Source organism: Haliotis rubra, unplaced genomic scaffold, assembly GCF_003918875.1.
Source record: "Haliotis rubra isolate DU_JTF1 unplaced genomic scaffold, ASM391887v1 Scf375, whole genome shotgun sequence".
NCBI classification, from domain to species: Eukaryota; Metazoa; Mollusca; class Gastropoda; order Lepetellida; family Haliotidae; genus Haliotis; species Haliotis rubra.
This window is the reverse complement of record NW_025767052.1, coordinates 747,761-761,229: the sequence shown is the minus strand read 5'-3', so window position 1 is coordinate 761,229 and position 13,469 is coordinate 747,761. Positions and strand designations below refer to the sequence as shown.

At 42.7% G+C, this 13,469-nt stretch overlaps 1 protein-coding gene across 2 annotated transcripts in view; it reads right to left on the bottom strand.

Moving 5' to 3' along the window:
• LOC124286073 (conserved oligomeric Golgi complex subunit 5-like) overlaps positions 1-13,398 on the bottom strand; it is a 27,611-nt gene extending 14,213 nt beyond the window's left edge. Inside the window, exons 1-16 of one of the 2 annotated variants that reach the window (XM_046722394.1) lie at positions 13,351-13,398; positions 10,830-10,969; positions 10,123-10,180; positions 9,663-9,717; positions 8,445-8,514; positions 7,729-7,849; positions 7,217-7,347; positions 6,845-7,007; positions 6,284-6,393; positions 5,584-5,661; positions 5,161-5,248; positions 4,054-4,255; positions 3,601-3,762; positions 3,251-3,350; positions 2,696-2,806; positions 1,960-2,022 (exon numbers count right to left, since the gene is read on the bottom strand). In XM_046722394.1, coding sequence (XP_046578350.1) covers positions 1,960-2,022; positions 2,696-2,806; positions 3,251-3,350; positions 3,601-3,762; positions 4,054-4,255; positions 5,161-5,248; positions 5,584-5,661; positions 6,284-6,393; positions 6,845-7,007; positions 7,217-7,347; positions 7,729-7,849; positions 8,445-8,514; positions 9,663-9,717; positions 10,123-10,180; positions 10,830-10,969; positions 13,351-13,387 — 1,689 coding nt within the window. In that variant the 5' untranslated portion in view covers positions 13,388-13,398. Of the gene's footprint in view, positions 1-1,959; positions 2,023-2,695; positions 2,807-3,250; positions 3,351-3,600; positions 3,763-4,053; positions 4,256-5,160; positions 5,249-5,583; positions 5,662-6,283; positions 6,394-6,844; positions 7,008-7,216; positions 7,348-7,728; positions 7,850-8,444; positions 8,515-8,997; positions 9,013-9,662; positions 9,718-10,122; positions 10,181-10,829; positions 10,970-13,350 lie in introns of those variants that run through there. The other variant, XM_046722395.1, reaches the window with a different exon arrangement.
• Positions 13,399-13,469: the final 71 nt, after the last annotated feature.

Sequence of the window (13,469 nt, the reverse complement as noted above, 5' to 3'; positions counted from 1 at the left end):
GAGATATACCTGTCCTGCTGTAGCTGTGGCATAACCAGATATACCTGCCCTGCTGTAGTAGTGTTATAACCAGATATACCTGTCCTGCTGTAGCTGTGGCATAACGAGATATACCTGTCCTGCTGTAGCTGTGGCATAACGAGATATACCTACCCTGCTGTAGTAGTGTTATAACCAGATATACCTGTCCTGCTGTAGCTGTGGCATAACGAGATATACCTGCCCTGCTGTAGTAGTGTTATAACCAGATATACCTGCCCTGCCCTGCTGTAGTAGTGTGTTATAACCAGATATACCTGTCCTGCTGTAGCTAGTGGCATAACCAGATATACCTGCCCTGCTGTAGTAGTGTTATAACCAGATATACCTGTCCTGCTGTAGCTGTGGCATAACGAGATATACCTGTCCTGCTGTAGCTGTGGTATAACTAGATATACCTACCCTGCTGTAGTAGTGTTATAAACCAGATATACCTGTCCCTGCTGTAGCTGTGGCATAACCAGATATACCTGCCCTGCTGTAGTAGTGTTATAACCAGATATACCTGCCCTGCTGTAGTAGTGTTATAACCAGATATACCTGTCCTGATGTAGCTGTGGCATAACCAGATATACCTGCCCTGCTGTAGTAGTGTTATAACCAGATATACCTGTCCTGATGTAGCTGTGGCATAACAAGATATACCTGCCCTGCTGTAGTAGTGTTATAACCAGATATACCTGTCCTGCTGTAGCTGTGACATAACGAGATGTACCTGCCCTGCTGTAGTAGTGTTATAACAAGATATACCTGCCCTGCTTTAGTAGTGTTATTACCAGATATACCTGTCCTGATGTAGCTGTGGCATAACAAGATATACCTGCCCTGCTGTAGTAGTGTTATAACCAGATATACCTGTCCTGCTGTAGCTGTGACATAACAAGATATACCTGCCCTGCTGTAGTAGTGTTATAACAAGATATACCTGCCCTGCTGTAGTAGTGTTATAACCAGATATACCTGTCCTGATGTAGCTGTGGCATAACAAGATATACCTGCCCTGCTGTAGTAGTGTTATAACCAGATATACCTGTCCTGCTGTAGCTGTGACATAACAAGATATACCTGCCCTGCTGTAGTAGTGTTATAACAAGATATACCTGCCCTGCTGTAGTAGTGTTATAACCAGATATACCTGTCCTGATGTAGCTGTGGCATAACCAGATATACCTGCCCTGCTGTAGTAGTGTTATAACCAGATATACCTGTCCTGCTGTAGCTGTGGCATAACGAGATGTACCTGCCCTGCTGTAGTAGTGTTATAACAAGATATACCTACCCTGCTGTAGTAGTGTTATAACCAGATATACCTATCCTGCTGTAGTAGTGTTATAACAAGATATACCTACCCTGCTGTAGTAGTGTTATAACAAGATATACCTGTCCTGCTGTAGCTGTGACATAACCAGATATACCCGTCCTGCTGTAGCTGTGGCATAACGAGATATACCTGTCCTGCTGTAGCTGTGGCATAACGAGATATACCTGTCCTGCTGTAGCTGTGGCATAACGAGATATACCTGTCCTGCTGTAGCTGTGGCATAACGAGATATACCTGTCCTGCTGTAGCTGTTGCATAACGAGATATACCTGTCCTGCTGTAGCTGTGACATAACCAGATATACCTGTCCTGCTGTAGCTGTGGCATAACGAGATATACCTGTCCTGCTGTAGCTGTGGCATAACGAGATATACCTGTCCTGCTGTAGTAGTGTTATAACCAGATATACCTGTCCTGATGTAGCTGTGGCATAACCAGATATACCTGCCCTGCTGTAGCTGTGACATAACCAGATATACCTGCCCTGCTGTAGTAGTGTTATAACCAGATATACCTGTCCTGCTGTAGCTGTGACATAATGAGTTATACCTGTAGACCTTAAGAAGTATCACTAATGTGATATAACAAGACAGACATACCTGTAATGCTGCCTCGATGCTGCTAATGGCTTCCTTTGGGTAGGCATCCATTCCACTCATCACCTGGAAGGTTTGTCCATGACTTTAACACTTTAAGGCTCAAATTGTCAATCAAGATTTAGTGAGTGAGTGAGTTTTGCTTTATGCTGCACTCAGCATTATTCCAGCTATATGGCGGGGGTCTGAAAATAATTGAGTCTGGACCAGAAAATCCAGTGATCAACAGCATGAGCATTGACTTATGCAATTGGGATATGATGACATGTGTCAACCAAGTCAGCGAGCCTGATCCGATTAGTCACCTCTTACGACAAGCATGGGTTACTGAAGATCACCTCTAACCCGGATCTTCACGGGTTGAATCAAGATCAAATTACATGTATGAGTGATAGAGCAAGTCACATTGACTGCAACTTTATTCAGTAAGATGACTGTAAGCAATAAAGTTGGAACTGAAACCAGGTACCATTTCACTTTAACAACTAGGCTAGCTTCCCACAGCGTGAAGTGATATGATTCAGATCATACCTTGGTGCCTTGCCACATAAGCAACATGACAACTGTCTTCATATAACTGGGGCTGGCCAGAGAATAATGAGCAACCATCGATGTCATCAGAATACAACAACATGCAGTCAGCCAAGTCACTGGATCAGTGAAGCCGCCTCTTGTGACAGCCTGTGATTACCCTTTCCAGACACCTGTTCATACATACAACACAGAACAAGGGGGTTACCTTGACGACAGCCTGGTGCAGCTGGTACAGAGTGTTTACCACGCAGGAGTTCCGGGACTGTCCGGCTGTCGGGGCTCCAATCACCTGGCTAGCCTCGCCGTCCGTCGATAGCTATGGCAAGATGCGAAGAATTGTCATCTACATATCATCTTGCAGAGTATTTTATAATTTTTCCTCCTTTTATGATGCCAGATATAACTTTAAATGGTTAAAAGTACTCTGTAAAGATCTAGTTAGAGCGAGTTCTACTTTACTGTCCAAATTTCACTGTCTAGACAACGGTACTAGTTGACCTTGTGCTGTGAAATACTACTTACCAGCTGTTATTTCACTGTCAAGCGGTACTTATTTGACCTTGTGCTAAATACTACTTACCAGCTGTTATTTCACTGTACTAGTTGACCTTGTGCTGTGAAATACTACTTACCAGCTGTTATTTCACTGTCTAGACAACGGTAATAGTTGACCTTGTGCTGTGAAATACTACTTACCAGCTGTTATTTCACTGTCTAGACAATGGTACTAGTTGACCTTGTGCTGTGAAATACTACTTACCAGCTGTTCACTCTTCACACAGAACAGCTGCACAGTCTTGGCAACGTTCTTGGCCACGGTGACGCTGAGTTTCCCGTCCACACTGGCCACATTCAGCTCACTGGCAACACAAATTGTCATCAGTATCATCTCCAGTTATAAACTCCTGTCAGGTATACATGTCATGTGTATCAAAGGACTCCAGCTGAACAATAGATGGGTGTATGTGTCTCATAATAGGTTTTGTAAGATCTGCTCTGGAAATGAACACAACCTCCATGTTTAGTCTAATTTGAAGCTGTAATTGAATCTCCCCAATTTGTTTTCACAAATCACAATCTATCAAAGGCTCAGTACTAGCAATACATTACCTTGTTATTGTCTTAACGATGTTGTCCACCTCTTCGTGTGTTGGTGGGTTGGCTGTTCCACTGGAGAACACCAAGTTGATTGGGTCGAACAACCGAGACAGAGATTTGGACAGGTATGCATTCTCAAAGTTGGACAGAGTTTCTCTCAGTGCCTTCTCAGAGCTAAAAGAATATGCAAAGACATTATCATACCATGGCAAGAGCTGCTCATGAGGCATTCTGACTGCACCCACCTGAAATGACTTCAAGACATATCCGGTAGCATGATATATAACTTAAGAGATTGTATCAAGGAGCAAATATGGATATGTGGACATGCTATTTCAACCAGGGCAGTGAGTCTGGCCACCAGGTCCTCTGACAACCCAGTATAATTTACTGGGGTTGAACTCGAACAAGAAATCTCTATGGGACTATGTAACAGACCAAACAGGTTTGAGAACTTAGACTCACTCGTAAGCATTTTCCTTGTTCCTTGCAGTTTGCACAAAGAAGTCTACTTCCTTGGTGTCATCAATAGAGGGGACGTCCGGGGCAGCGGTCGGGGTCACCATCATATTGATGCTGAATTGGTGGAGTCGCTTCCACAGATCATTGTACAGACGTAACAGTTTGGGATATTCACCCTCAAAGGCTTGCTTCAGGAACATGGAGGCTGGAGAACATTGAAAACATCTGTTTGAGTAATCTAATGACATCTGAGAAAAGTATTACTCAATAGGTTATAAGGACATCCTCTAATTGAAAGTAATATGTCCAAAGACTTTCCAGGAGGAGAGGTTGGCTTGAAAATTGTATTCTGCATCAATAATCAAGTTATTGGGATGTGATGTTGATATGATACATAGTTTGGAAGAAATGTTTGGTGCGAATGTGAATGTGAATGTGAGCTGCAAGTGTTGGCCATGGACATGTCCTCAGATGCATCACATGGATGTGTAAATCACCAGGCAAACAGTGAACAAAAGGATAAGTGACAATCCATGTTCAGGCATGTCACATGTCATGTTCAGGCATGTCACATATCGTGTTCAGGTGTGTCATATATCATGTTCAGGCATGTCACACGTCATGTTCAGGCACGTCACACGTCATGTTCAGGTATGTGACACGTCACGTTCAGGCATGTAACACATCATGTTCAGGCACGTCACATGTCATGTTCAGGCATGTCACACGGCATGTCAGGCATGTCACAATGTCATTCTCAGGTATGTCATACTCCATTCTCAGGCATGTCATACGCCATTCTCAGGCATGTCACACGTCATGTTCAGGTATGTCACAATGTCATTCTCTGGTATGTCATACTCCATTCTCAGGCATGTCATACGCCATTCTCAGGCATGCCACACATCATGTTCAGGTATGTCACAATGTCATTCTCAGGTATGTCATACTCCATTCTCAGGCATGTCATACGCCATTCTCAGGCATGTCACACGTCATGTTCAGGTATGTCACATGTCATGTTCAGGTATGTCACACATCACAATAAATCAAAGACTCTGACCTCCAAAGGCTGAGGCAGCAAATCTGTGTCGTAGTACTATTACTCACTTTCTGCGGCACCGTTGAACTCTGAAGTTAACATGTTGGTAACACTCTCCCAAAACTCCTGCATAATGTTCACATCTCCGTGACGATGCTGCAAGACCATAAACTTTCTTTTCAGAGTATTCTGTGTTGCTAGTATAGTTATGAAGTACACTATGTCAAGCACACACCCAATATTTACTCGGGGTCAACATAACTACAAACCAGTCAACACAGATATAAATATTGGCAGTTGGCCTATTTTTGTATGTCAAGTATATGTTAGTGACCCCCTCAAAGGTCATATGGATTTCAATGTTTGAGGCTCAATAGTGTTCAATCCATATCTTAGATCTTTACTCTCCTATCGTCTGAATGAACACATCCAACCCCAATAAGATGTTATGCAAACATGGTCGCCTCATCCCCAGCTACCAGTATCCTTACCTTGGCCAGCTCCTCGATGAAGCACACATGGGTGACTGGGTCACGCTTCTTCACCAGCACCTTCTGGAGATGTTGAATCTGAACAAAGAACAGGCCAGATAACATGAGCTCAACACTTGGTTGATAAGGGTACCAGCATCTGTACCCAAGAATAAACAGGTCAAAATCTTTATACCTGCTTGTCAACTCTCACCATGGCACACAAAGTATATATGCATCCAGCAGTTACCCTTTGACATCACCTTCCTGTACACGCCTGAGCACTAGGCATAAGGTGCCATCCATAGGCTGCCGACAGCACCCACCCCCCACCTCCATCTCCCTTACTCCCTCTCCTGTACATACCTGGGCACTAGGCATAACATGCCATCCATAGGCTGCCGACAGCACCCACCCCCACCTCCATCTCCCTTACTCCCTCTCCTGTACATACCTGAGCACTAGGCATAACATGCCATCCATAGGCTGCCGACAGCACCCACCCCCACCTCCATCTCCCTTACTCCCTCTCCTGTACATACCAGGGCACTAGGCATAACATGCCATCCATAGGCTGCCGACAGCACCCACCCCCCCACCTCCATCTCCCTTACTCCCATTCCTGTTCATACATGGGCACACGAGGCGTAGATGCTGTCCATCAGTTGATCTTTGTCCCCTTCCCCCTTTCTCTCTATCTCCCTTCCCCTCCTGTACTCACCTGGGCGCACGAGGCGTAGATGCTGTCCATCAGCTGTTCCATGTTGGTCCACAGTGAGGCTCTCATGGCGGCAGTGTTGCCCGGCGCTGGCATAGCAGCTTTCCCAGGACCTGCAGTATGTCCAGAGTTGTACAATCCTGATCAGTTGTGTCTACACATTCTATAGAAGTCCCTAGGCTAGATTAAGTCAGGAACAATAATTCTCCCTGCAAACATGCTTACATCATTTCTCCAATTTACATTTCAGTTTGTCATATGTGATAGCTAACCCATACCCTACCTCAAGATAACCCTAGCTACTGTTGCAACCTGCAGGATTGTAAAGGGGATCCAAGAGGGTAACCTACCCAAGCCCACAAACTAACCCTAAGGGCCCAAGAGGCATGTAAGATTGGTGCAGCGGGAGCGACAGCCTGCAGCCTTAGCCAGTTACCACTGCGTAAGCCATGTCCAGTAAATGGTATAGTTGTCATCTTTACATACTGATTGCTCCTTCATTCAGGTTCATGGATCTACCAGGCTACTCTAGATGTTTGAGAATGTATTATACACAAGTCTAACCTCTGCTGGTACCCTGTGCATGTGATAAGGTCTGTACGTTGATAGAACTCCTCACACTGCCGTGTAATGTCTCCTTACAGCCATTGATGACCTTCTCCACCACTGTGTGGAGACTGGTGAGGTTGTGGAACACCTGGAGGGCTGTGGCCACCTGGGTTTGGTTCTGTGGATTACACCAGTGGATGTATAAATAGGTGAACAAAATACACTGGAAATGTGATAAGCAGCAAAGTAACTGTGTCCACAGCATTGCCACAATCATCTCTTGTAATCAAGCATGGGAGAGGCGTTGGAGTGATACCGGACAGGTAAATGGAGAGAGACAGGTGTGAGAAAGGTAAGAGTTAAAGGTGAGTGAGCGTCAAGTGTTACCTGCGTCTCCATGCCCTGCTCCAGCATCTTCTGGGCCTGTGTCTCCACCTCCTTCCTCGCCTGCTTGATGAACCTCCGGTCCGTTTCAATCACCTCAATACCACTCAGGTCTACACCTTCGCACACATAGTCTGTAAAGACATAAAAACTGACTTTCATTGACTAGTCAACTATCTCTCATCATTTCAATGACACATGGTTGTTCTGCTTGTACAATGGGTTCTGTTAGACTGGACCAAGTTGTCTGGAAGTAATCAGATCACCAAGATATCATTGTATTTAAACGCTGAGATAATTTGTGACCCTTTGTCATACATTTGATCTGGGGTTGAATAACTGGTTTCAGGATTCAAGAATAAAAATATTGTTGAAAAACACCCAATACAGAACTGTTGTATTCAGAAAACGTATACAAGGCCTCAAATTGTTTTCAGCTGTTGTTCAATATGTTTATGATACACTTTGCACTTGTAACAGCACCCCTAGAGATCCTTGGTAGTGACAAATCCTACCCAGTTCATTGAGACTCTGTGCAGCCTTGGTTATCTCCCTTGATCCACCCTGCAGCTGTGTGTGGAGGCGCCTGCTGAGGTACATGATTCGGATGATTCTCCGCAGCAGGTCACACGTCTCCTGCATGAGGCAGTATGTCAGTCAGTTATGTCAGCTTAATGTGGGAAGAAATTTCAAACTGAGACAAGTCATACATAGCTCAGTTCTATTTGGCTTTCAGCATCATTCCAGAACTATCATGACATGGTAAACTACGATTGGCGTTGTCTGACCCAGTACTTCAGTTGCCTAGCCTGCTGTTGAATCATGCCTAGCCTGCTATTGAATCAACACCTCAAGCCTCATCACCCCAATCTCAATCACAGCACCTGGACAATAGGATGAAACTCCAGATGAGGAGCGAGTGAGTGAGTGACAACATAGTCACCTGTGTCCCCATCCAGATGAGGAAAAGCACCAGTCACTCCTGATCTAAAAATGTGAATGTGTTGAAAAAAGTGACCTATTTCACGAACATGAATAACACAGCCTGTCATTAGCATTGGTATTCTCCTCAGTATCAATACTCTCCAACCCATACCTGTAAATGTATGAGCTCAGTATTAATACTCTCCAACCCATACCTGTAAATGCCTGAGCTCAGTATTAATAATACTCTCCAACCCATACCTGTAAATGCCTAAGCTCACTATTAATAATACTCTCCAACCCATACCTGTAAATGCCTGAGCTGTGTGGTCCGGGCAAGTATCTTGCTGTATGGCTCCGAAACCTTTGTCCGGATTCTGAAAAGTAAATCTGCATATGACCAACTCATGTCTCATAAACCACTGGAATCAAAAGGACACCATATTTTTGTAATTTAAGGGTCTTCTAATTAGGTCTGAATTGTACACCATCAACCACTGTTTTCTATGTCTGACAAACTGCAGACTGTTTACTCTTGTGCAAACAGCATGTGACAATGCATAATCTGTCACTGTTTTAGCAATTAGTACAGCCTTACATATGTTACCTATATCATGGTCCATGCAAAACTTGTCATGTATGTGACATAGTGTTAAAAGCAAGACTTATGGATGTCAACTTCTTTATTGTGAATAACACAACGTTTCGGGGTGTATACTTGTCCTTTATCCAGAGGATCTTATGCATTACACTTCTAAATGCCCCTCAAAGATTTGATGATATAGTGCTATTTTCATGGCCTCTCTCACCTGACAGTGTCATATTTACAAGACTATGTGATATTAACACGACTGACTCACCTGTCCATGGCTGCAAGGAGACTATGTGATATTTACACGACGGACTCAACTGTCCACATTCTCTTCCCACAGAGGTTACTTGTCATATCTTCCTACGTAACCTCTGTTCTAATACGGCCCTTTGATGGTGTGAGCGTTCAAGACTGGTGATTGGAGGCAATCAGATTTAGTTGTGCAATCAGCGACGTTGTTTCAAAAGTGATCATTCGCAAGGCCTCGGTAATTTCCGTATGCTTCGAGAAAACTAAACCTCTTCCCCTGCGCGATGTGCAAACGTTTCTTCTAGACAGAACTCAGTCATGTTATGGCGGATCAGTGGCGTCTCCATCGCCCTCGTTGACAACGGACAAGCTAGCCATTAAACGTCTTGTGTGTAACATCAACACAAGTCCCCGGCAGATGGGGGATATTTGTGGCCCCACATTTGCTTGTGTTAGTCAAGTTGAATCTAAGTCGATGTGACACGTGTTCTGATTGGATAGAAAGAAGGGAGATAATTCGTTTTGCGATCTTTTGCCGCTAGGGGATTTTACGAGAACCGGGAAATATGGCCGTATTAGAACAGAGGTTACGTAGGAAGATATGACAGGAGTAACCTCTGTGGGAAGAGAATGACCTGTCCATGGCTGCAAGGAGACTATGTGATATTTACACGACGGACTCACCTGTCCATGGCTGCAAGGAGAGATTGTGTGCGAGTCTGCATCATCTGTAGAACACCTGCAAACAACGTTGTTGCCACACTTAGGACCAAGTTGTCACATTTAGAACAGAGTCATCAAATTAACAACTGTGTTGTCACATTTAGAACCAAGTTGGCACATTGTATATTGACCTAGGATATGGTATAGATGTTGATGTTCTACAGATCAGATAGGAGCCTACAATGAGAAATGGGGAGATAAATTGCTTATGTTAACTTGTAAGCCATATAGACTTGAAACAGATCGACAGAACAATAGATCAACCATCTTGACATTACAGCTATTGCTACATTCACCCTATATAACAATACAAACACCCCATGCCCACCTCTAGATGATAACATTAATTTTGCTTCAGATATCTGAATAACTGTAACATATATGAACAGCCTCGCTTATTAAATCCTGAGAACATGCCTACCTTCCAGGGTTTCCACACTCGTGGCCTGTGACAGCAGGTCTTCATGGTGTTCCACAATCTGAAAACAGTGACTCCTCTCACTTCAGTATTAGCTACAGTTAGCCTCGAAAATTCAAAAATCAGAAGTAAACGTTGCACTTCACCTTTCCTTTAGTTATCATTAGTTCACATCATTGGTTGAACAAACTTTTCTAAGTTCAAATTTATAAATTGCTGCAATTCTTAAAAAAATATGCATCAAAACAAAAATTTGCATTTAGATGCAGAATGTGGTCCCAAAATTTGAAAACAATCCAGCCTATGTCTTCAGATGGATGGATGGAATTCATTTTTTAGGTTTGGCGTATAAGAATATTTCATTGTCTGGTGAGAAGTATTGGCTATGAAATGTTATTAAAACTGTTGTGTTCTAGTAACTCTGTAATCATGATAATATTAGACATGTCTAACACATAATGTTTTTGAAATATGCATGTCTTTTGTCAGAAACTATTGTTAATTAAATCACATATTATATTAATGTTGGTTGGTTTGTTGTTTAACGCCGCACTCAGCAATATTCCAGCTATATGGCGGCGGTCTGTAAATAATCGAGTCTGGGTCAGACAATCCACTAATCAACAGCACAAGCAATTGGTATTATATACCTACACACTTGCATTACTTTTCATGCTTATGATTGCTTGTAAAGAAGTATTTTGCCTCACCTGTGAATGTATTTCCTTGTCTAACAATGAGATTCCCTCAGCTAGCTTCCCCAGCTGTTCTGAGATAGCAAGGCCTTGTATGGCTCTGTTAGCATGGGCCTTGACATCAAAGGACTCTTCCAGAAACTTCTTGAAGACATCTGGAGCAGCAAGAATATTCATCAATATATGCTTATCATGCTGATATTTGTTTTCTGCATTTAACTAAACCATGCATATTTTCATCTTGTTGGCAAAGTTTACATTAGTGCCAAGTCAAATGAAAATCATGAAATACAGAAATTAGCAACTGATTCCTGTGATTGACATGCAAAGTCAGGCATTGGTTATCTCTCTTGCTTGAGAGTCACTTGTACACTAGACGGCTCAAATCCCCTAATCTGCTGCAAATGTCATATTCTCCACATATTCCCAAATTCCAAATATAAACACTCCCATACATCAGGTTCAATTTCTGGATAAAGGAGAAATCCCTTAATGCCCTTGTGATTACAGACTTTGTACATAGATGGACTAATTTGTTTTAGATTTGTGGTCATAGCAGGCAAGATGATTTGGTAAGATTACAGAATACCGGATACCTTCTGCCATCTTTGAAAGCATGTGAGTTTACTTTTGTTTAGGGTTAGGGTAAGGTTTAGGGTAAGGGTTAGGGTTAGGGTGACGTGACACTAAACAATACGGCTGGTAGGTATCCGGTATTCTATATGTGTACTGGCTGGACAACAGTTATCGCCGCGTAACAGTTATCGCCAATACATCAGTATCACACATGCGCAATTCCGGTCAATTACAATTCCGGTATTTTTCCCCACGGTATTTGACAACAATAAAGAACAGCAAAAGAAAATTCTTCACGGCAAGAGAAATATTATAGATAAATTTATCAACCGTATAATTTTTTTTAACTTAGTCGGGGGGATGTCCTACGACCTATATAATAGCAAGCTTAAGGTCACAAGTCATTAATTGTTTCATTCCCTATCAATCTACTGTAAAAGAAACACTCAAATAGTCACACAATCAATTATTCAAGGTTACTGTACGATATGAATATATATTATTTCACGAATGGCATGAGAAATTCTGAATGGCGATAACTGTTATAGTTAGTTGTGAGAAAACATCTACAGTGGAAGCTCTCAAAACCGACAGCCCTCCAATCCGGCATGCTCTCAATATCGGCACTAGAATTTGGTCCCGGCATAAGCTAGTTAATTTATGATCATTTACACACCCTCTAATCCGGCGTCAGTTTATTCCTTATTTTGGCACAACAAAGACCACCCAATTGACTGTTTGTTCAGTAAATAACACTCTCTAAACCGGCATCCGGTATCTCGGCTCTCCTGTTGATTGGCTGAACGTATATTAACAACACAACACAGTGGATTACCATCGGCTCATTGGTGTTGGCTGATAAAAGGAGTATGGATAAGCTGACTGACTGAGTTTGGTTTTACGCCGCTTTTAGCAATATTCCAGCAACATCACGGTGGGGGACACCAGAAATGGGCTTCACACATTGTACCCATGTGGGGATTCGAACCCGGGTCTTTGGCATGACGAGACAACGCTTTAACCACTAGGCTACCCCACCGCCTGAGTATGGATAAGGATTAGGCCTAAGTAGGTGAGGTAAATTGGTGGGTGACACGTGTCACTTGTATACTTGCTTGATATGCTGAAAGACATCAGATACTTTGCTTTGACAAGCGAAGTAAGGTTATTACTCGCAAAACATTGTAACATAAATGGCATTGTGTAATCATCGCAAAACATTGCTCTGTCATATTTTACGGCATAGGGAAGATCATTCTCAGGTTGAAAAGTTCTCTAAACCGGCAAGCCCTCTATACCGGCATGTTTTGCCGGTCCCAATGAATGCCGGTTTAGGGGGCTTCCACTGTATTTGTACTGCCATTATTCCCTTCCGCCGCGTTATATAAAAACATGATCATGATCGGCGGCAGTGAACGGGCTGGACACATCGGTGAATGCCTAATTAAGCATCATAATTAATTCTGTTTCATTAATTTAACGAACGGCGGAGTAATTTTGGAAATACCGCTAAAATGTGGCCATAACTGTTCGGTAGCCAGTACCTTTTATGTATGTGTATTCTGTATGAGTACAACAATGTCAACATTAATACAGGCCCATGTTCAACTGACGTGGTCATAACTTGCATTAAGTAGTCTGAATATTGGTTTATTTGGCTTGATAAATCGCCAGCCTTGAACTGACACGTATGCTTCAAACTAATTTACTCGATTCATAACCACCAAACGCTGTAGAGTGTAAATCTTCATTTTTAGAACATGTCCGTAAAGGGAGATAAATCTGCTAAAATATGTAAACACTATCTCTATCTCTGTCAAACATGACAGCCCATACCAGATGAATTACGCTTGCCATATTCAGAATACTTTGGCAAACACCCCCTTGACTAGGACATTTTAAATCAGTTACCGACTTAAGATGAATCATTGAGGAATTACTTCATAGTCAAGATACTTACCATCTCTCTCCAACAAGTGTACCACGTCGGCATCCATCTTACTTCCGTGATTCCGAATGTAGCCGGAGTTGGCCGAATTACTTTACCAATGAAATATATGACATATTTGCTCAAAATCG